Below are 23,475 nucleotides of genomic sequence, written 5' to 3'. Positions count from 1 at the left end.
TTCTGCCAAAGTGGATAACCTCACATTTTCCCACGTTGTTCTCCATCTGCCAATTTTTTTCCCACTCACTTCACCTGTCTATATCCCTTTGCAGATTTTTTGTGTCCTCCTCACAATTTGCTTTCCCACCCACCTTTGTATCATCAGCAAACTTGGTTACATTACACTCGGTCCCTTCATCCAAGTCATTAATATAGATTGTAAATAGTTGAGGACCCAGCACCAATCCCTGCGGCACCCCACTAGTTACTGTTTGCCATTTATCCCGACTCTCTGTTTTCTGCAGTTAGCCAATCCTCTATCCATGCGAATATATTACCCCCAACTCCGTGAGCTTTTATCTTGTGCAGTAACCTCTTGTGTGGCAACTTATCGAATGCCTTCTGGAAATCCAAATACATCACATCCTCTGGTTTCCCCTTATCCACCCTGCTTGTTGCATCCTCAAAGAACTCCCGCAAATTTGTCAAACATGATTTCCCTTTCATAAAACCATGTTGACTCTGCTTGATTGAATCATGCTTTTCCAAATGTCCCGCTACTGCTTCCTTAATAATGGAATCCAGCATTTTCCCAACGACAGATGTTAGGCTAGCTGGTCTATAGTTTCCTGCTTTTTGTCTCTCTTCTTTTTTAAATAGGGGCGTTACATTTGCGGTTTTCCAATCCGCTGGGACCGCCCCAGAATCCAGGGAATTTTGGTAGATTACAACCAGTGCATCCACTATCTCTGCTGCCACTTCTCTTAAGACCCTCGGATGCAAGCCATCAGGTCCAGGGGATATGTCCGCCTTTAGTCTCTTTATTTTACCTAGTACTACTTCATTAGTGATAGTGATTGTATTAATTTTCTCCCTCCCTATAGCCCTTTGATTATCCACTGTTGGGATATTTTTAGTGTCTTCTACCTTGCAGACCGATACAAAATATTTGTTCAACGTCTCGGCCATTTCCCTGTTCTCCATCATTAATTCCCCACTCTCATCCTCCAGGGGACCAACATTTACTTTAGCCACTCTTTTCCTTTTTATGTACCTGTAGAAACTCTTACTATCTGTTTTTATATTTCGTGCTAGTTTATTTTCATAATCTATCAATCATTTTTTTAGTCGTTCTCTGCTGGCTTTTAAAAATCTCCCAATTCTCTGGCCTCCCACTAGTCTTGGCCACATTGTATGCCTTTGTTTTCAATTTGATACCCTCCCTTATGTCCTTAGTTAGCCACGGATGGTTATCACTTCACTTACAGTCTTGCAGTCAGAATCAGGTGAATTTATAATGGGGAACAAAGAAATGGCAGACCAATTGAACAAATACTTTGGTTCTGTCTTCACGAAGGAAGACACCAAATAATCTTCCGGAAATACTAAGGGACCGAGGGTCTAGTGAGAAGGAGGAACTGAAGGAAATCCTATTAGTCAGGAAATTGTATTAGGGAAATTGATGGGATTGAAGGCCGATAAATCCCCAGAGCCTGATAGTCTGCATCCCAGAGTACTTAAGGAAGTGGCCCGAGAAATAGTGGATGCATTGGTGATCATTTTCCAGCAGTTTATCAACTCTGGCTCAGTTCCTGTGGACTGTAGGGTAGCTAATGTAACACCACTTTTTGAGAAAGGAGGGAGAGAGAAAACGGGTAATTATAGACCGGTTAGCCTGACATCAGTGGTGGGGAAAATGTTGGAATCAATTATTAAAGATGAAATAGCAGCGCATTTGGAAAGCAGTGACCAGATCGGTCCAAGTCAGCATGGATTTATGAAAGGGAAATCATGCTTGACAAATCTTCTAGAATTTTTTGAGGATGTAACTAGTAGAGTGGACAAGGGAGAACCAGTGATTGTGGTGGATTTGGACTTTCAAAAGGCTTTTGGCAAGATCCCACACAAGAGATTGGTGTGCAAAATTAAAGCACATGGTATTGGGGGTAATGTATTGACGTGGATAGAGAACTGGTTGGCAGACAGGAAGCAGAGAATCGGGATAAACAAGTCCTTTTCAGAATGGCAGGCAATTACTAGTGGGGTGCCGCAGGGCTCAGTGGTGGGACCCCAGCTATTTACTATATACATCAATGATTTAGATGAAGGAATTGAGTGTAATATCGCCATGTTTTCAGATGACACTAAGCTGGGTGGCGTTGTGAGCTGTGAGGAGGAAGCTAAGAGGCTGCAGGGTGACTTGGACAGGTTAGGTGAGTGGGCAAATGCATGGCAGATGCAGTATAATGTGGATAAATGTGAGGTTATCCACTTTGGTGACAAAAACCCGAAGGCAGAATATTATCTGAATGGTGGCAATTAGGAAAAGGGGAGGTGCAACGAGACCTGGTGTCATGGTGCATCAGTTATTGAAGGTTTGCATGCAGGTACAGCAGGCGGTGAAGAAGGCAAATGGCATGTTGGCCTTCATAGCTCGGGGATTTGAGTATAGGAGCAGGGAGGTCTTACTGCAGTTGTACAGGGCCTTGGTGAGGCCTCACCTGGAATATTATGTTCCGTTTTGGTCCCCTAATCTGAGGAAGGACATGCTTGCTATTGAGGGAGTGCAGCGAAGGTTCACCAGACTGATTCCCGGGATGGCAGGACTGACATATGAGGAGAGACTGGATCGACTGGGCCTATATTCACTGGTGATTAGAAGGATGAGAGGGGATCTCAAAGAAACATAGAAAATTCTTTCGTGACTAGACTGGTTAGATGCAGGTAGAATGTTCCTGATGTTGGGGAAGTCCAGAACCAGGGAACACAGTCTAAGGATAAAGGGTAGGCCATTTCGGACCGAGATGAGGAGAAACATCTTCACTCAAAGAGTTGTTAACCTGTGGAATTGTCCACCGCAGAGAGTTGTTGATGCCATTTCGTTGGATATATTCAAGAGGGAGTTAGCTTATGGCCCTTATGGCTAAACGGATCAAGGGGTATGGAGAGAAAGCAGGAAAGGGATATTGAGGTGAATGATCAGCCATGATCTTATTGAATGGTGGTGCAGGCTCGAAGGGCCGAATGGCCTACTCCTGGACCTATTTTCTATGTTTCCTTCTCATTGTGATATATTTTTGTTGCGAGTTATGAAATATCTCCTCAAATGTCTGCCACTGCTCATCAGCTGTCCCATACTTTAGTCTATTTTCCCAGTCTACTTTAGCCAACTCTGCCCTGATACCTTTGTAACCCTCTTTATTTAAGCTTTGGACACTGGTTTGAGAACCAACTTTCTGTCCCTCCAACTGAATTTGAAATTCAACCATATTATGGTCACTCATTCCTAGAGGATCTTTTACTGCGAGACCATTTATTAATCCTGCCTCATAACATAATACTAGATTCAAGATAGCCTGCTCCCTGGTTGGTTCCACAACGTACTGTTCAAGGAAACTATCCCGGACATACTCTGTGAACTCCTCCTCAAAGCTCCCCTGGCCAATTTGCTTTGCCCAATCAATATGAAGGTTAAAATCACCCATGATTATTGCCATTCCTTTATTACAAGCCTCCATTATTTCTTGATTTACACTCCGTCCAACAGTGTAGCTACTGTTAAGGGGCATATAGACTACACCCACCAGCAACTTTTTCCCCTTATTATTATTTATCTCCACCCAAACTGATTCAACATCTTGATCCGCTGAGCCAATATCGTTTCTCACTAACGCACCGATCTCATCCTTAACAGTGCGTACCCACCTCTTTTTCCTTGCTGTCTGTACTTCCGAATTGTCAAATACCCCTGAATATTTAATTCCCAGTTCTGGTAAACCTTGCAACCACGTCTCTGTAATGGCTATCAGATCATACCCATTTGTGTCAATTTATGCCATCTACTCATCTATTTTGTTGCGAATGCTATGTGTATTTAGACGAAGAGCTTTTAAATTTGTTTTTTTTAACCATTTCTTCCTGCTTGTTTCGTCTTGTCTTTCAAATTCACTTTCTACATTTTTGCTTTCCAATTCCAGCTTTACTCCCATTCCTACTAAATCTATTCATCTATTCTCAGGTTCCCATCCCCCTGCCAAGCTAGTTTAAACCCTCCCCAACAGCACTAGCAATCCCCCCCCCGCGAGGATATTGGTCCCGGCTCTGTTGAGGCGCAACCCGTCCGGCTTGTGCAGGTCCCACCTCCCCCAGAAGTGGTCCCAGTGCCTCAGGAAACTAAAGCCCTCCCTCCTGCACCATCTCTCCAGCCACGTATTCATCTGCTCTATCCTCCTATTTCTGTACTCACTAGATCGTGGCACCAGGAGTAATCCGGAGATTACTACCTTTGAGGTCCTGCCTTTTAATCTCTCTCATGGCTCCCTAAACTTGCCTGCAGGACCTCATCCCTCTTTCTACCTATGTCATTGGTCCTGATATGGACCACGACCTTTGGCTGTTCACCCTCTCCCCCCATAATTCCCTGCAGCCGCTTGGTGACATCCTTGACCCTGGCATCAGGGAGGCAACATACCATCCTGGAGTCACGTCTGCGGCCGCAGAATCGCCTGTCTGCTCCCCTGACTATTGAATCCCCTACCACTATAGCTCTTCCATTCTTCTCCCCCCCCCCCCCCCCCACCCCGTGCAGCTGAGCCAACCGTGATGCCATGGATTTGGCTCTGGCTGCACTCCCCAGAGGCACCATCGGCCCCACCAGTACTCAGAACAGAGTACCGGTTGGAGAGCGAGATGGACCCGGGACCCCTGCACTACCTGCCTAGTTCTCCTCTTCTGTCCGGCAGTCACCCACTCCCACTCTAACTGCACACTCTTAAGCTGCGGGGTGACCATCTCTAGAAACGTGCTGTCCACGTAGCTCTCAGTCTTGTGGATGCACCGCAGTGACTCCAGTAAGATAGTTATGGACGAGGAAGGCCATTTGGCCCATCTTATTCAGCTATTTATTCAGAAAGATTCTAAAGTTCTGCCCCATTCCATTTCAGTTGTTTCTTAAAAGACTCCAGTCAGGGCTTTTGTCTCCACAACAAATCTTTAAAGTTCATTCCATAAGTTGTTCCTGATTTCCTGATATCACTTCTAATTTATCTTTAACTAGCTTGAATCTGTGTTTCCTTGTTCTACTTTCGTAATTTAGCTTCGAGTAATATTTTGTATTCTTTCCTTTCCCTTAACACATCACCTCTCAGATGCCTTATTTCCAGGTTGAAAAGCCCATGTTTCTCCAGTTTGCACTCATAATGCAAACCATTGACACTCGAGGTTAGCCTTGTGGATCTACAGTGCACTGCTTCTAGGGGTTGAATGTCTTCCTCAGGATCTACAGTGGGCAAGTCTGTTGCAGCATATCTTGTAACTGTCGTGACTTATGCAGGTGTTCCTCAGTACTGAAATTTATATGGCCCTTGCATATTCTATTTATTTCATTAAGGTTCTTCAAATATAATTTGGATGGAGATTATTTTTCTGGTATTTAAACAGTTGGAATGTAAAAGGTATTGCGATGTCATGGACAGTTTACTGTAATCGGCCACTTGTATGTCGACAACACAAACAATGAAATAACTGTTCATGTACTGGTTAAAACGTTCTCACTTTTGATACATATCTCATCACTTTTTTTTAGCTCCTCTTGCCTATGAGCCCTTTTCGACTCTTGCAATGATTTATGAGGATCAAGGAGACATGGAGAAATCTTTGCAGTTTGGACTAATTGCAGCTCATCTGAATCCCAGTGACCCAGAGGAATGGGTGAAATTGGCCGAAATGTCCCTTGAGCAAGACAATATCAAACAGGCTATTTTCTGTTATTCAAAAGGTACTGTAAGTTCATTTCTTTGGTGGAAATTAGAGCTTGTATGAATACTTCAGCCCAGTGGTTTTGCTCCTGGGCTCGCAACCCAACGATTGTCAGTTCAAATCCCACCATGGCAAGTTGTGAATTTGTATTCAATAGATCTGGTAATTTATGGGCTAACACCAGAAAAATAATCTCAAAAATTACCAGATTGTCATAAAAACCTGACTGGTTGACTGGCCCTTTCCACTTTGGCCAACATGTGACTGGTACACTATGTAGTTGACTCTTTAATACCCTTTGAAGGTACCTAGCAAGCTACCAAATTGTAACCAATAGCTACAAAATTGGGTGAACCTATTGGAAATGACCTAGGCATCATATCAGGAAAAGATTAAAGTGAATCCAGTCAACCCTGAAAAGTTCTCCTCACGAGCATGGTACTCAATTTGGAAGAGTTGCCCCACAGACTAGTTGAGCAACAGCCTGATGTAGTCATACTCACGGAATCAGCCAACATCTCAGACTCTGCCATCACCATCCTTGGTTATGTCCTGTCGCAGCAGCGAGATAGGAACAGGAGTAGGCCATTTAGCCCCTCGAGCGTGTTCTGCCATTCAGTGAGATCATGGCGAATCATAGAATAGTACAGTACAGAAGGAGGCCATTCGGTTGAACAAGATTGCGCCGGCTCTTTCGGAGAGAATTCCAGTTAGTCCCTGCTCTTTCCCCATATCCCTGCAATTTTTTTCTCCTTTTGAAGGCTACTTTTGAATCTGTATCCACCACCCTTTCAGACAGTGCATTCCAATCGTAATCACTCGTTGCTTAAAAAGGTTTTTCCTCATGTCACCTCTGGTTCTTTTGCCAATCTCCTTAAATCTGTGCCCTCTCGTTACCGATCCATCAGCCATTGGAGACAGTTTCTCTTTATTTACTCCATCTAAATCCTTCATGATTTTAAACATTTCTATTACATCTCCTCTTAGCCTTCTCTGCTCTAAGGAGATCTGTGACCGAACTCCATATTCTGGGATGGATCCACCAGAGGTGAGGGCACAGTGATAGACAGTCAGATGGGAATGGGCCTGGTTGTCCTCAACCTTAACTTCGGACCCCATGAGGTCTTCTGGCTTCCTGGGCAAGGAAATCTCCTGCCATTCATCATCTACCACCCACTCCCTCAGCTGATGAATCAGTACTCTTCCTTGTTGAACATTAAGCTCTGAGGAAGCAAGGGCACAGAATATACTCTGAGTGGGGGTCTTCAATGACCAAGCTGGCCGAGTCCTGAAAGACACAGCTGCCAGCCTGGGCCTGCATCAGGTAATGAGCGAAGTAACACAAAGGCCTACTTGACCCTGTTCTCACCAGCTGACCTGTTTCAAACATGTCAGTTCATGATTAGATTGGCAGAAGTAACCACCGCACAATCTTGTCTTCACTGTGAGGCCATCCTCCAGTGTGTAGTGTGGCACGACCATCATGCTAAGCAGGACAGATAAAAGACAGATCTAGAAGCACAAAACTGGGCATCCATGAGGTTGCTGTGGGTCATTATCAGCAGCAGAATTGTATATTACAACAATCTGTAACTTCAGGGCCCAGCACATCCCATATTCTGTGATCATCGTCAGTCGAGGAGACAGAGAGAGAGCGTCTGGGGCCAATGCCCAGCTTCGGCGCCTCAGTCAGCTGCCTGTCCTTGCCCGGCCCGCTTACCTCAATAAACAGCACGGGACACCACCCACGCTGGGACTGATGCTGGACCAGGGATGTCCCGGACAGGAGAGGTACAACCTGTATCTTCAGCCAAAAGTACTAAGCAGATGATCCTACTCAGCCTCCTCCTGAGGTCCGAGTGTTACGCCTAGTACCTATTACTGCTGTTGTAAAGTGCTTAAAACTGTTTTACATTTTTATGGCTGGTCTATATGCAGTTTCCTAAATTTCCACTATTAGAGCTGGCACTTTGTATCTTTCTAATAAGTCTCTGAATATTAAAGATAATCATTTTGGACATGGGAGATATACAACTAGGTTTGTTCATTTTTTATATTAATGCTCTTAACTATTCAAATTATTTTCAATTTTGGCTTTGTCCCTACTGCCACGAATTTAAACTTTTTCTTTGTGTCTGACCATGTACTTGTAAATCCTTCGTGCAGAATCTTCAATCATTTTTTTGACACCTCATTTCAATTGAAAGGTTCATAGTCTTAAGCTCCAAGGTCAATATCTATCAAACTTCCAATCCTAGCTCTACTGAGGTACTTGGTTTTATTAAATGTAGAAAATCCTGGCCCAGTCATCGTTCTGCCTGCATTTCTGGAAGCAGAATTATTGCTGCACGAGGTGTGATCTTTTTGTAATTCTGCAAACCTGTCCTTGTGAAAATGAAATTGCACGAAAGTCTGCATTTCTTTTCATCGTTGCATGATAAAATATTTAAGTTTTAGATCAGTAATCTAAAGGTGGAGTTAGGGATGTATTTAATTTCTGCTAGAATTGACCAAAAGTATTTGTGATGTCTTAATTAAATCTCACAACATTTCAGTTATCTGTGTAAATCTATCCTACCAACTGAAAAATCTTGGACAACTTGTGTGGAAAAATACATGGGAGAAAATTGAGCTGATATCTTGTCATTAAATTTCTAATTATTTATAACCCATTTCTTATATGAGTTTCATGTTTATAATTGTGTGGACATAAGGAATGTGGTTTGGAATGCGGATTCTTACACTGTACAAAATATTTATTGTACAAATAGCTAATTTGTTTTTAACATGTAGCCATAAAATATGACACAACAAACGTCCGGTACCTGTGGGAGCGTTGCAGCCTGTATGAACAATTGGGTGAACACAAGCTAGCTATGGATGGATATCGACGCATCCTTAACATTCTGCCACCTACTGATGGGGAACACTTCATGCAGCTGGCCAGAGACATGGCAAAGTATGTTTTCACAGACTTATTGGTTGTTGATTTTTTCATCAAAAAGTGTACTGATCTACCTGCCTACTTAATTTGTGTACAGTACTGCTATACATTGCTTTCTAAAATCTTTTAGAAATTATAGCACCTGAATTGGTTCTTGATCATTCTTTGTAAATTGTATTCAGGGAAACCAGATAAGAATGCAAAAAAGTAAATGCATTTTTTGACAATGAAACTCATTTTTAGATTTGAGCTTTCAGTACTGAAATGTAAAAATATTTACTTTAAAGTTCTTATAAAAAAAAATACATCTGTTTTTTGCCACACAATTAGAAGCAAGTTTTTACTTAAATAAGTTTATCCGAAAGCATTCTTAAAAGTTGTGGTCAAACTTTGGCTGAAGGAGTTGGTGTATAGTATTTCTGATCTGGGTGTCGATGCTGCCTGGGCAGCAGCAGCCACTTAATTCCTTTCCAGATAATGATTGATCCGAATCAGGTTAACCATCCATCTTGGCCACCACCTCTCAACCCTTCCAGTGCATCTGTGTTGTTGTTGCCCAATATTCAACTTTGGGAACTTCATAGTTATTGTCTTTGGCCCCAATTCAAGCGCCGCTCTCTAGCCATCGATTCCACAGCTTCGCTGCCCACTGCCTGTGGCCGAACCAGGCTGTTCGCAAGCTGGATGTTGTTTTTAACCCTGAGCTAATCGTTCAACCCCATATCCTCTCCATCACCAAGACCGCCTACTTTCACCTCTGTAATATTGTCTGTCTCTGCCCCGCACCAGCTCATATGCTGCGGAAACCCTCATCCGTGCTTCTGTTACTATTACAATGGTCCCCTGGACATTCCATCTTCCACTCTCCATAAGTTTAAGTTCATCCAAAACTCAGCTGCATATATCCTAACTTGCGGCAAGTCCTGTTTAGCCCTCCACCCTGTGCCCATTTACCTGCATTGGCTTCCGTTCCCCGAACGCCTTGCTTTTAAAATTTGCATCCTCATGTGCAATTCCTCCATTGTCTCGCTTCACCTTATCTCTACAACCGCCACCAGTTGTACCACCCTCCATGAACTCTGCCTTCCTCCATCTCTGACCTCTTGCCCATCTTCCATTTCCATTGCCCCATCATGGCAACTGTGCCTTCAGCTCTCTAAGCCCTAGGTTTTGCAATTCCCTCTCCAGTCTACTTGTCGCAGATGCATCTGTCCATGACAGCATTGGTAGCAGTGATCACCGCACAGGTACTGTGGAGGCGAAGTCCCGTCTTCACACCGAGGACACTCTCCATCGTCTTGTGTGGCATCACCACCGTGCTAAATGGGATAGATTCAGAACAGATCTAGCAGCTCAAAACTCGGCATCCATGAGGCACTGTGGGCCATCAGCAGCAGCAGAATTGTATTCCACCACAATCTCTAACCTCATGGTCCAGCATATCCCTCACTCTAGCATTACCATCAAGCCAGGGGACTAACCCTGGTTCAATGAGGAGTGCAGAAGAGCATGCCAGGAGCAGCACCAGCACCAATGAGGTACTGACCTGGAGAAGCTGCAACACAGGTCTACATGAATGCTAAACAGCAGAAACAGCATGCTATAGACAGTGTTAAGTGATCCCACAATCAATGGACAAGATCAAAGTTCTGCAGTCCTGCCACATCCAATAGTGAATGGTGGTGGACAATTAAACAACTAACGGGAGGAGCAGGTCCCATGAACATCCCCATCTTCAATGATGGAGGAACCCAGCACACATATACAAAAGACAAGACTGAAGCATTTGCAACCATCTTCAGCCAAAAGTGCCGTGTGGATGATCCATATCGGCCTCCTCCTGAGGTCCCCACCATCCCAGAAGCCAGTCTTCAGCCAATTCAATTCACTCTACCTGATGTCAAGAAACAGTTGAGCCCACTGAATACAGCAAAGGCTATGGGCCCCGACAACATCCCGGCTGTCGTGCTGAAGACTTGTGCTCCAGAACTAACCGTGCCTATAGATAAGCTGTTCCAGTACAGCTACAACATTGGCATCTACCTGACAATGTGGAAAACTGCTCAGGTACATCCTGTCTGCAAAAAGCAAGACATATCCAATACGGCCAATTACCACCCCATCAATCCAAAACACGTCATATTCTACATGTACACTGCTGACACCCATCTCTACCTTACCACCACCTCTCCTCGACCATTCCAGTGCCTCTGTGTTGTTAGAACGCTTGCCTGATATTCAACATTGAAAAGTCCAAAGCGACTTGGCTGGGTTTTAGGCTTTTCTGTTTTCGGGGCGATAAAGTTAAATTTAGGAATCTGGGTCATACGTCAGGGAGCGCAGTGCTAAGGGAGGTGTTGTACAGCTGGCTAAACAGCCAGCCAGAGAACGCTCCGAGAGAGACCTGGGAGGGGAGGGGGAGGAAGGGGGAAGCTTAAAAAAAACCCTGATAGAAACATTCCTAAAACATTGCCCACGCCACCGCAACACAACGCACAAAATTTTTTAAAAAGCACTCGCACTTACTTTTGAAGTCCCTTACCTTCCTTTCGGTCGCCGGGAGTGTTCAACCGCTCTGATTTCCTAGGCGGTCATTGTGGGCACACTTCCGGCGGACGGGTCCGGCAAGACTCAAAACTCGTGCTGGAGTTGCAACCAGAGGCGTTGCACACCCAGCGCAGCTATTCCGGGCGATGTTGCTTAGCCCCGCCGCAAAATCCGACTGGAGGATCGCGATGGGGCGCTGGAAACCTCACCACCACCTTTCATGCCGCTCCAGAGCGAAACCCGGAGCGCAAAGGACCGGAAATTCCAGCCCATTGTCTTTGGCCCCAATACAAGCTCCGCTCTCTAGCCATCGGTTCCACAGCTTCGCTGGCCACTGATTGTGGCTGACCCAGGCTGTTCGCAAGCTGGATGATGTTTTTAACCCTGAGCTAATCATTCAACCCCATATCCCCTGCCTCACCAAGACTGCCTACTTTCACCTCCGTAACATTGGCTGTCCTCGCCCCGCACCAGCTCATCTGCTGCTGAAGCCCTCATCCGTGCTTCTGTTACTATTCCACTGCTCCCCGGACAGCCTTCTATCTTCCACTCTCCATAAATTTAAGCTCATCCAAAACTCGGCTGCACACTGCAAGTCCCGTTTAGCCCTCCACCCCTGTGCCCGTTGACCTGCATTGGCTCCCCTTCCCTGAACGCCTCACTTTAAAATTTGCAATCACACGTGCAATTCCTCCATTGTCTCGCTCCTTCCTATCTCTGCAACCGCCACCAGTTCTACAAACCTCCATGAACTCTGCCTTCCTCCATCTCTGACCTCTTGCCCATCTTCTATTCCATTGCCCCACCATGGCAACTGTGCCTTCAGCTCTCTAAGCCCTAAGTTTTTCAATTCCCTCTCCAATCTACCTGTCGCAGATGCATCTGTCCATGACGATAGACCAGGAAACTATAGACCATTATTTAGCCTAACGTCTGTCATTGGGAAATTGCTGGAGTCCATTATTAAGGAAGCAGTTGCAGGACATTTAGAAAATCATAATTTAATCAAGCGGAGTCAGCATGGTTTTATGAAAGGGAAATCATGTTTGACAAATTTGCTGGAGTTCTTTGAGGATGTAACGAGCCGGGTGGATAAAGGGGAACCAGTAGATGTTGTATATTTGGATTTCCACATTACAACAGTGACTACACTCCAAAAGTACTTAATTGGCTGTAAAGCGCTTTGAGATGTCTGGTGGTCATGAAAGGCGCTATATAAATGCAAGTCAGTCTTTCTAGATAACTGCCATGTGTTGTACTCAGTTTTTAAAATAAATTTTTATCCAAGTGCAGCAGCACGAAATCCACTCATTTATGAAATACATAAAATATTTGCAGTGTTATATAGAATTTTGCATAGAGAAATACAGGTGTGAATCGTAATCGAGTATGCCACTCCAGTCAGTGATATCCTGTGATTTTTTTTCAAACAATGTTAAGATTTGTGCTATAATAACTATTTACAAATCGAACTGACAGAAAGTTAATTTTCTGATTACCCATTTTTTTGTAGTTTTACTAAATCATTGTATAAGGAATTCACCTTGTTATATAGCAACACACACTGCCTATCTTTGGTGTCGGTGTGTGTGTGTGTGTGTGTATTTTTATACAACATTTGTTCTCTGGTTGTGAGTAAAGTTCGCAAAGCCACATTTATTATTCATTGCTAGTTGTTCTGTGATGGTGGCGGTGGGCCTTCTTGAACCGCCGCAGCCCTTGTGGTGCTCCAACACTGGTGTTAGCTAGGGAATTCCAGGATAGTGACCCAGCACTTATGAAGAAATGGTGATGTATGTCCAAGCTAGGAAGTGAATTGGAGGAGAACTTGGAGATGCTGATGTTCCCATGACATTGCAGCTTGTCCTTCTGATATATTACTCCCACCCTTCTGTTCTGCCTCCTCTTTGAACCCTCAGACCCTGCAACTCATCCCATCCAGGAGCTTACAGCCATCTTCTGTCTCCCAGTCTCTCCTGTAGTGTCTCCCATCATTGCCCTGCAGCTCCTGTCCTTAAGGCTTCTTTTGGCGTTGGACCACAATACTCCCCAGAGCTGCTGTTTCTGACCATACCGCTCCCTATAGCTTCTTCTTTTACTGTGTTGTTTTTCTGCTCCATGAGCATCCCACTTCTCTTGCTGTCAGACCCCGTGCCCTTTCTTCCTTGTCCCGCCATCCTTCTTTTGGTCCTTGTTCTCACTTCCTTTTCTATCGACCATTTACATTCTTTTCCTGTCAGCTGCTTCTTCTCTACTGCCTTGTTACCGAGTCTGCACTTCACTAATTGGACACACAATGAGCTTAGAGTCTGGCCTGTCTTCATCGGTCCTCCAGCCTGGCACCCCACATCAGCTCCTGACCTGCACCTAGCTTCCCAGTTTTAGGCTGGGAAGCAGCAATTTAAAAAAAAGGAATTAGAGATGTTTATAGACATTTGTTTATATCAGTGCTAGGAACAAGCTTAAAAATATGTTATAGTTCAAATGAGGCCGAGTCTTGACCCCTGTCATTATCCTATCCCACACCTTTCTTACTAAAGTTGAAACCAATGGCTAAAGGGAGCATTTAACTAAATTTTGTTCATTTTAAGAGCAACCCTTTAGGAACTAGGTTTTTGGTCTGTAAGTAAAACTATGAAATCTAATTTTTTTCAGGAGCTATTATGAAACCAACGATATTACATCAGCTATTGGCGTGATGGAAGAAGCCCTCAGCAAACACCAAAACCTGGTTTCTGCTGAGGATGTTAACATGGCAGCTGAATTGTACCTGTCAAGCAAGCAGTATGATAAAACATTGGCGGTAAGGCATGTGTGAAGTCGTGCTTTCCATGTGCGTACCCCTCTCTAGCTATTGTACCCCAGACCTGCAGCTTTGCTCAGTCGGAAACCAGATAAATCAAACCAGACTACTATGTAACTGCAGTGGTAATGGATCTTTTACCAAAGATTCATAATCTTTTGCTATATCAACAATATTAAGTCCAAAATTTAAAAAAATTACTTTTATTTAATTTCTCCCTATTTGCTTGACAGCTAAATGCTCAAAGACTGTCTTTGCATCAAATTGCAGGTTATTTTGCTTAGCATTTTCAGCCGATTTAGTCGATATAAGCAACAAAAAATGTACCGTTCATTCCTTTGCATCACCCGCTTATGTTATGTGTGTCAATGAAAGTTGAGTACACATCTTAAAAGATGTTTAATGATTATATTCCATCATATCTGAAAGAGTTACATTTTAAAGTAACAAAAGAATTGAGCCCCTCTACGCGAAAGAGAACTTGCAGGCTATAGCCTGTTGCAAATTGAAGGTTTGGGAAGCCACAAATAGTTTATCAACATCAGCTCAATCTCAAGTTGTTATTGAAGATACCAACATCCCAAATCAGATCATGTGATATTCTATCTATTCATTTATTAGGAAATATCATACTCTATAAATATTATCCAATGTTAAATATGTTTATTTGCATAAATAGATACCATTTTGATTTAAAATTGAAGCTTGTTTTTGAAATTGTCTGACATCCTACTGCCTTTTTATACATGTCTGTCTGACTCCACTTCTGGATGAGTCAAATTTCCTGCAACTCAACCTTGTACTTAGAATAAAACTGTAGCTCATTTTTGGATGGTCTGATATTTCATTCTTCTGTATGCTTATCCGACATCAGGTGCTGGTTTAGTCAAAGTTTCCTGCAGCTGAACAACACGATTAAACCAAAGTCATACTGTTCAAATCTCGCCAATACCTATGTGCCTTTGGTTTCAGCTCCATAATTCTCCCTATCAAGGTGAACCTGGTGGTGCATAATCTTAGGATTCTGCTTAACTCTGAGCTAACCTCTATCCAGTCCATCGCGTTCTACCTTCAGCATATGTTGCCAATGCTTAAACCCCATCGCTGCAGAAAGCCTTCATGCATGTCATTCTCACTGGAGATTGATTTCTCCAATGCCCTCCTTGCCAACTTCCTCAAATACACCCTTCATAAACTTCAGTTAATTCAGAACTGTAGCCCAAGTCCTCTTGTACACTAAGTCTTAACTCCTGTCATCTAAATCTCCCCTAAGGTCCTCTGGCTCCCTGTACAAATTAATTAATAAAATTAATAAAACAAATTAATTTCAAGATCCTTGTTCTTATTTTCAAATCCCTCCACGGCCATGTCCATCCTACTTGGGGAATCTACTCCAGTCATGTTATGTCCCAGCCTGTACAGTTATTCTGATTGCAGATAACTCTACCACACTCCCTCTGCTCCTGCAGAGCAGGCTAATCTTCCAGCAACTACTTCTCCATCTTCTGGAATTTTCTTTTTAAATTTCTCTCCCTGTCTTCGAAAGCCTCCTAAAAACTTAACCGCTTCCTTCCCCTCCCCCTTTTATAAAAGAAAAATCAAATTGCCTTTCCTTTGTCCATCTGCTCCCGGCTATTACTCTCTACTGCTAACTGTCTCATTAAACCCCTCTCTCCTGTCTCCACCGCACTCACCTCCAACAAGTGCGAGGAGCTCATGGACTTCTTTGTCTCAAAGATTGAGACCATCCGATCAGTTGCCTCTGCGAGTTCTCTTCCTTCTCCTAGCCCACCGAGCCAAACTTCCTCTGAGGGTCCCCCCTGCCCCAGCCCTGAACTCGCATCTCGCTCCAGTTTCTCTGATCTCCCCTCTTGACCTCTCCATGGTCATCTTGTCCATGAGACCCACTTTCTGCTCCCTTGACCCTATTCCCATTAAACTGCTGACCACCCAGATTCCTTTTCTGGCTCCCATGTTAGCTGACATTGTTAATGGTTCTCTCTCCTCAGGTACTGTTCCCCTCTCCTTCAAATCTGCTGTCATCACCCCTCTCAAAAAAGCAACCCTTGACCCCACTGTGCTTGCAAGCTTACCACCCCATCTCCAACCTCCCTTTCCTCTCCAAAGTCTTTGAAAGTATTGACGCCTCCCAAATCCCTACCCATCTTTCCCGAAATTCCATGTTTGAATCCCTTCAATCTGGTTTCCACTCCTGTCACAGTCCCAAAACGGCTCTCATCAAAGTCACAAATGACATCCTTTGTGACTGTGACAAAGGTAAACTATCCTTCCTTGTCCTTCTCGACCCGTCTGCAGCCTTGACACGGTTGACCATTCCATCCTCCTCCAAGGCCCCTTCACCATCGCCCAGTTGGAGGGAATGCATTTGCCTGGTTCCATTTTTATCTATCTAATCGTAGCCCGAAAATCAGCTGCAATGGCCTCTCTTCCCACTCCCGCATTGTTACCTCTGGTGTCCTCCAAAAATCTATATTTGGCCTCCTCCTATTTCTCATCGAAATGCTGCCTCTTGGTGACATTATCCGAAAACATAACGTCAGTTTCCACATGTACGCTGATGACATCCAGCTCTACCTCACCACCACTTCTCTCGACCCCTCCACGGTCTCTAAATTGTCAGACTGCTTGTCTGACATTCAGTACTGGATAAGCAGAAATTTTCTCCAATTAAATATTGGGAAGACAGAAGCCATTCTCTTTGGTCCCTGCCACATCTGCATTCCCTAGCCACACCTGCATTCCCTAGCCACTGACTCCATCCCTCTCCCTAGCATCTGTCTAAGACTGAACTGAACTGTTCGCAACCTAGGTGTCATATTTGACCCTGAAATGAGCTTCCAGCCACATATCCGTGGCATAACAAAAAAACGCTTATTTCCACCTCTGTAACATTGCTCGTCTCCGCCCCTGCCTCAGCTCATCTGCTGCTGAAACCCTCATCCATGCCTTTGTTACCTCTAGACTTGACCACTCCAACGCATTCCTGACAAGCCTCTCACATTCTACCCTATGTAAACTTGAGATCATCCAAAACTCGGCAGTCCGTGTCCTAACCTGCTCAACCATCACCCTTGTGCTCGCTGATCTATATTGGCTCCTGGTTAAGCAATGCCTCGATTTCACAATTCTCATCCTTGTTTACAAATCCCTCTATGGCCTCGCCTCTCCCTATCTCTGTAATCTCCTTCAGCCTCACAACACCCCGAGATGTCTGCGCTCCTCATATTCTGCCCTCTTGAGCATTCTTGATTATCACTGCTCAACCATTGGTGGTCGTGCCTTCAGCTGCCTAGGCCCCAAGCTCGGGAACTCCCTCCCAAAACCTCTCTACCTCTCCCTCTCTTTCCTCCTTTAAGACTCTCCTTAAAACCTACCTCTTTGACCAAACTTTTAGTCATCTGCTGTAAGTTCTTCTTGTGTGGCTCGGTGTCAGATTTATTTGTTTTGTCTTATAACACTGCTGTGAAGCACCTTGGGACGTTTTTACTACGTTAAAGACATTATATAAATACAAGTTATTGTTGTTTCTCCCCTTTGAATAGTTGCTGACAAGTTCCTGAACATCAAGAGTGTGATATAAATGTAAATTATACATGTTGTGACTTGTTTTATGAAATTCTATCTGTTTTTCACCCAACATGTTCCATTTTTCTTTGTTTTATAGATTATAACTAAATTTACTGAAGTTGTGATTGAAAAGGTTTCCACAAAACAAGATCTTTCAGAGGAAACTACAGAAGGTAAAAGAGTTTTGAACTATAAACCAATTATGGAAGGTGATGAAGGTTACTGGCCAATAGACAATGTATTTGTGAACTGGATGGTACAGTGGGTTAAACACTGGTCTTTCGCCACTGGGACCTGGTTTAAATCCAGCTCAGGTTGATGGGATGAAAGTCGTCTCTGTCTGCTTGCTATAAGGATCCTACATGAAATGAATTCCAACAGTCTCAATCCAATTAATGGAAATGGGCCTACAGAATAAAACTTTCCCTAATTTGTCACAAATTGGCAATCTCCTTCGGAGAGGCCACAGGATTGGTATATGGAAAACGGAAGAAAATGTCACCATGTTTGAGCAAGAAATCCTCCAATGAGGATAGGGCTGTGAAATGTTGTTGGGGCAGAGTAGAGCAAACTCTACTCTGCATCTGGCTGGCAGTACTTGATGCTGACACTGGGGACTGAAGTAGGAAGATTCCATTCCCCCATCTTGCTCACCATTTAAAACATTCTTTACAGTTAAAGAATGTTTTCCCACATTATGATATAGTTTTCCTTCAGTGTTGCAGAGATTAGCTAATTTGTTGATAATAGCTGATCTCTGGTCTTTCAAATAATCAGGATCGACTGCAAACCAGTCTGGTAGGTATATTGTGTTTAATCAGAGTTTAAGACGGAATATAACAAACTAGTTGTACAGCAAAAAATACGACCGTGACAAGCAGCTGGTACCGGTCCCGATCGGCAGATAGCTGGCTAGACCCTCCAAGAATGTTAACTTCGGTCAGCATGGGTCCAATCTCGGGGGAGCATTAGACCAGCCCCACTCTTGTATGGCTCTCCCCTCCACCGTCTGTGTGAACAAGCCCTCATGGTGTTTCTTTTTATTCTCTTTTTAGGATTGGGCCAGTTGGGCCTGGGGTAGAATATAGGGCTCAAATTTCCCCAGGAATGGCCCCATTTTTTTTTGGAGTAAGTAGCTTTTTTTGGAGTAACTTAAAAATCGCAAATTTCCCCATTTAACTTGCTCCAGTGTAAGTCAGTTAGTTAGGTTTTTTTCTAGTTTAGTTTGTTCTCTCCAAAAGGGGGCGTGACAAGCCACTTACGCCTTTTCTGACCATAGAAGCAAATTTGGCCAGCTGAAAGTTACTCCAAACTACCTTAGGCCAGTGTATGTGGCCACTTTTGTAGGCACAGAAAAACCTTACCTACATTTAAGAAATCAGCGCAGGTAGCCAGAGATTGCGGCGGGCGGGGGGAAGAAGGTGAGTTAGAGGATTCTAAAGCACTAAAGATCTTCACAACATTACAACATCTTCAGCACAACAGCTGCACAACATCACCAAAAATAAATGAAAGATTAATCAGCTACTGAAAATAGAGCAGTCCTACCTTGCCAACTGCAGAATGCACCGGCTAGCTCTCCCGCCAGGGCTAGGGGCGGCAGACACGCATGACTGTAGGGGTGAGGAATTTTTACTTTTTACAGTTGTCTCTAAATGTTGCGTGGTCCTAATGGAACATGATTCAGTTTTAATGCAAAATATCTTTTATTGGATATTTTACAGTGCACTTCAACGACAATAACAGCAAAGAAAGGCTGCACCCATTCCTCACCCACATTTCGGGGAAAGTGCACTTCCTCATAGGGTCGGTGATGGTGGTGTAGGTGGGGGGGGGTTGGGGGCCTGGCTTGGGTCTCACTGGTGGCTGGTGCGTGGATTGAAGTGGGAGTGGCATTTGAGTATCCAGCCTTTGTGCCCTTATTGCAGAAGCTAGCTTTCTAATGGCATCTGCCATCGTTTGCACACCCTCTGAAATGCCCGCCCTCACTTCCCATCTCTGCTGAGATTTCACCCGACAGTGTCGCTACCTCATCACGCACCACACTAACGGCTGCCACGAGTGATCTTATGAGGCATTGGTCTCCTCACCCAATAACAGAACCTGATTAACCTCTGCTGACGGCTGCGTTTCAGGAGAGACTGGTCGGCTTCTCCCTCCCCCTCGCCGTGGGTCTGCCTCGTGGCACCCCTCCAGTGTGAGGCACAGGCTAGGACGGTGGGGCACTGGATGTCCCAACATGCATTTCACGACCGCCACTGGGACCCGCAACCTCGGAAGGTGTGAAACCATGGAATGTTGCCGAGAAGCTCATGGAGGTTTCTGGCAGTGTGATGCCCTGTACTATGGACTGATCCATATCGTGGTCAGCATTCTCCCGCGAACACATTTCCATGGACCCCTCCTCCCCTCACCCGACTTGGTCTGAAGCGCACGCGTCTGGATCTTCTGGTGGATCTTCAGGATGTTGGGGAATGTCTTCTGCAAAATACAACAGAACAGTCAAATGGTTAGCAGCACAGGAGGGGGCAGGATGGGTGGCATGAGTAGTCTGACGCGTAGCAGGCCAGTCAGCAGGTTGATTTGAAAGGCGACTCTGCATTTTAATGACTCACCCTCGCGTTTGGGTCCATCTTGTGCAGAGCTGATTCTTTTTCTGCCGGTGCAACTCAGCAAGGCAGCAACCCTCTGTTCCAGGGGTGACAGTTGGTGCAGATTTGGCAGACCTCCTCTTGTTCTAAGTCTTTCCCTTTTATTGTGGGCCAATTTCTTCTGCACAGATGAAAATATTAATTTTCTCACATGGTGCGCTTCTGATGGGTGGGACACATACAGATGGTCACATTTTCAATTGCAGTTCAATTTAAAGATGAAGATATTACTTACACTCACTACTTGACCAACGTCCTGCCATTTCTTCTTGTACTGGCTTCCAGATCTTGCGGTATTGACCCTTGCGGAGAATTCTTCTGCAACTAGGTTCCATCTTCTCATTTCCTTGGGTGAAACTTTTGACAGACCACTCTTTGATATCCAGCTCCAGCCATTTTTCCTCAATGACAGTCACTAGTTTCTCCACTTCCTCATGGAGGAAATTCTTTTTGTGTTGCGTGCTCTTGCGCCATTCGTGTATTGGACTTACACTCGGGTAATGTTCAAAAATCACACTTCTCGCCTTTCTTCCACCTATCCAGCACTCCTTTCCACTCCCTCAGCCACACAAAAATCAATATTTAAACCTTACCTTTATATATAGTCCATCACCAATGATACTGAGGACATTCTCCCTTTAATTGGCCGATTGCCAAGCTTCCTGCTGCACTGCGCATGCTGAAATGCCCATTGCACATGCGCGCACGCTCAAACAGACATGCGTCTCCCTGCCGGCACTCCACAAGACGCTGGGCCCAAGCCCCGCACCCCCACCGCCAAGTGCGGCCGAAGCTCTGCCCCCCGCAGGCTCTGCAGTGCCACACCGATGGATCCGGACGACGAGGGAATGGCCAAAGAGGAAGGTTAGTTTTTGGCGCTTTTCTTGGCTTAGAAAGTCGGCGTGCCACCCCTAACTGCGCCGCTCCAGGCGGCTGGGGAAATTTGAGCCCGTAGACAGTATCATTCAACCTATAGAGGTTCCCCTTAAAACTAGGTGCCCAATGGCACGTGAAGTTCTTTCTCTCAACTCTTCGATGAAAACCCTCCCCGAAAGGGGTCTCATGTTTTTTGCCAATTATCTTTCCTGTTAATACATCCTGTAGGCTCCTTCATTGGAATTTGTCTTGTCTCTCTTGTCCCTATCCTCCCTGGTACAGCCAGTTTGTGGCCTTGTACCTTTTTAATCAGGGGCCCATGTTAGAGCTGTCTGCTCAGCTTGTCATTATCCAAACTATCTCCCTTTAATCTAACAGACTGCTCCATCCTGAGATGGATGCCTTACCTCCCATAAATTCCTTCCATTCTATGTTTTTTATACTAATTAACTTTTAATTATCTTCGCAAGCAGTTCTGTTAAGCTAACTCCAATTCCTACCGCAGCATTATAACATGGTTATTATTAATAATAATAGAAGAAACTTGGGCGTTGAGCCTTCGTTGGTCAAATGAGAGATACATAAACAAAGGTGGAATCCTAACTTGAAAACAGCAGATAGCTATCATGGAAACAAGATTATATATGACCGTTCACAGTGCAGAATGCTATAACATCCGCAGAGAACCAAAAACATAAGCAGATTCTAAGCATCTATCTAGTTATTCTAATACTAGTCTGAAGAGACTTCTTGTCTCAAGTTCTAATACAATCATGTAAACATAGCATTATTTGCATCACAATTTCGTTGCATAACCATATACATTTTAGACACCCCTGATTTCTGAAATACTCCCCTCCATGAGAGGCAGTAAACTCTGTTTCGAGCTCTCATTTTCGATTTTGCATACATCGTACCAGCTCTAAGTTGTTAGTTCGACGGTTCAATTGGAGGGTCAGACGTTTCAAATAGCAAGACTTCATAATAAGGACTATTAAGACCAGACACTGGGCAATCACTAGGCCCGCTGATATCATTCGTGCCCACGGATACTGGCTGGCATTATAAGCTACATCCCACCATTCGTGGTCCCCTAATTTACTTAGCGCTTTCTCAACTTGGGTATTATCTTGCTGCATCTTAACCAAATGTTTCTGAGAGGTATTATTTCATTCAATGATGGATTTCAAACTGAGAGATGATGGTGGAATTGGATGTCTAAATTTTACTCTTGCTTGTAGGGCCTCCTGCTGCATAGTGATATTGACTTGTATTTGAGTTACATTGCGAGTTCTTACTGGAATCAAATAAGCGTTCCCTATTCTAGTCACCTTGTTGGGTTTTAAACAGAAGGTTGGCCATCTGACCCGGCAGATGTCTAGCCCATGTGTATATCGGGTGGCGGAAATGGCCACACAATATCGTCCCTGGCCTGTGTAACGACTTCGAGTCTGATTGCCCCCCCCCCCCCCCCATGTTTGTACTTGGATGGTACAATCTTTATCTACTGTGGACCTGCTTGTTGCTATCCTTAGCTCCAGACGATCACACCTACAATCCAGGATCCCTTATTGTTTCTGTAATAATCCAGATTAGAGGCCTTCCAGGTCACATCTTGCTTAATCAGTGTGGATATTTTTCATGTTGTTTGTGTAGCTTCCCTTCCATAGATCCTATTGATTTGACCCTGAACACTTCCTATTTATTTGTCTTGTTCAATCGAGGCAGCCGTAGGACTACTGGTATGAGGATGTATTTGGAGTCCAGATAATCATTATTCTCCCCACTTGGGCGCATGGTAAGTTGGCGCAGTAAGCTAACTCATATTTCCTTGCTGTGAACCATGGGTTCAGTCTTGTTAAACCATTTCTCTAAATGTCTGTCATTCACAAAGTTGGGTATCCGATTGTTTTCGATGTCCGTCAGACCCTTCTGTACCTGATCCAGTCGGAACCTCCCATACATAGCACAAGTGATACCCTTGAAGACTCTTTGATTATATCATTAACCTTCACCTGAATCTCTTTAAAATTGGGTGCCATGTCTAAGGTTGTTTTTAGTGCTTCTTGCAATTCTCTAATTGGGTCTTTTGGTTAAAATTCCCTTCAATTATCCCCTCGTAGCCTCATCATGTTCCAACATAGATTCTATGGGCTGGACTTTAGGCTTTTCTGTTTTGCTGGACGTTGTGCGGTATGAGAGAGATCTAGATGGGGAAAACCTTAAAAATACCCCCACAAAAACATTCCCCAAAAATTGCCCATGCTACCACAACACAAACCGCTAAAAAAATGAAAAGAACAAACACTCGCACGTTGGAGTATTTAC

The 23,475-nt window shown here is 44.3% G+C and overlaps 1 protein-coding gene across 2 annotated transcripts in view; it reads left to right on the top strand.

The window, feature by feature from the left end:
* Positions 1–23,475, top strand: part of gtf3c3 (general transcription factor IIIC, polypeptide 3) — a 135,826-nt gene that overhangs the window by 25,147 nt on the left and 87,204 nt on the right. For both annotated transcript variants that reach the window (XM_070875905.1, XM_070875906.1), the window contains exons 5-8: positions 5,566–5,757; positions 8,532–8,697; positions 13,885–14,032; positions 17,718–17,793. In XM_070875905.1, coding sequence (XP_070732006.1) covers positions 5,566–5,757; positions 8,532–8,697; positions 13,885–14,032; positions 17,718–17,793 — 582 coding nt within the window. The remainder of the gene's footprint in view (positions 1–5,565; positions 5,758–8,531; positions 8,698–13,884; positions 14,033–17,717; positions 17,794–23,475) is intronic.

Source organism: Pristiophorus japonicus, chromosome 3, assembly GCF_044704955.1.
Source record: "Pristiophorus japonicus isolate sPriJap1 chromosome 3, sPriJap1.hap1, whole genome shotgun sequence".
Taxonomy (NCBI): Eukaryota; Metazoa; Chordata; class Chondrichthyes; family Pristiophoridae; genus Pristiophorus; species Pristiophorus japonicus.
This window is presented reverse-complemented; position numbering and strand designations above follow the sequence as displayed.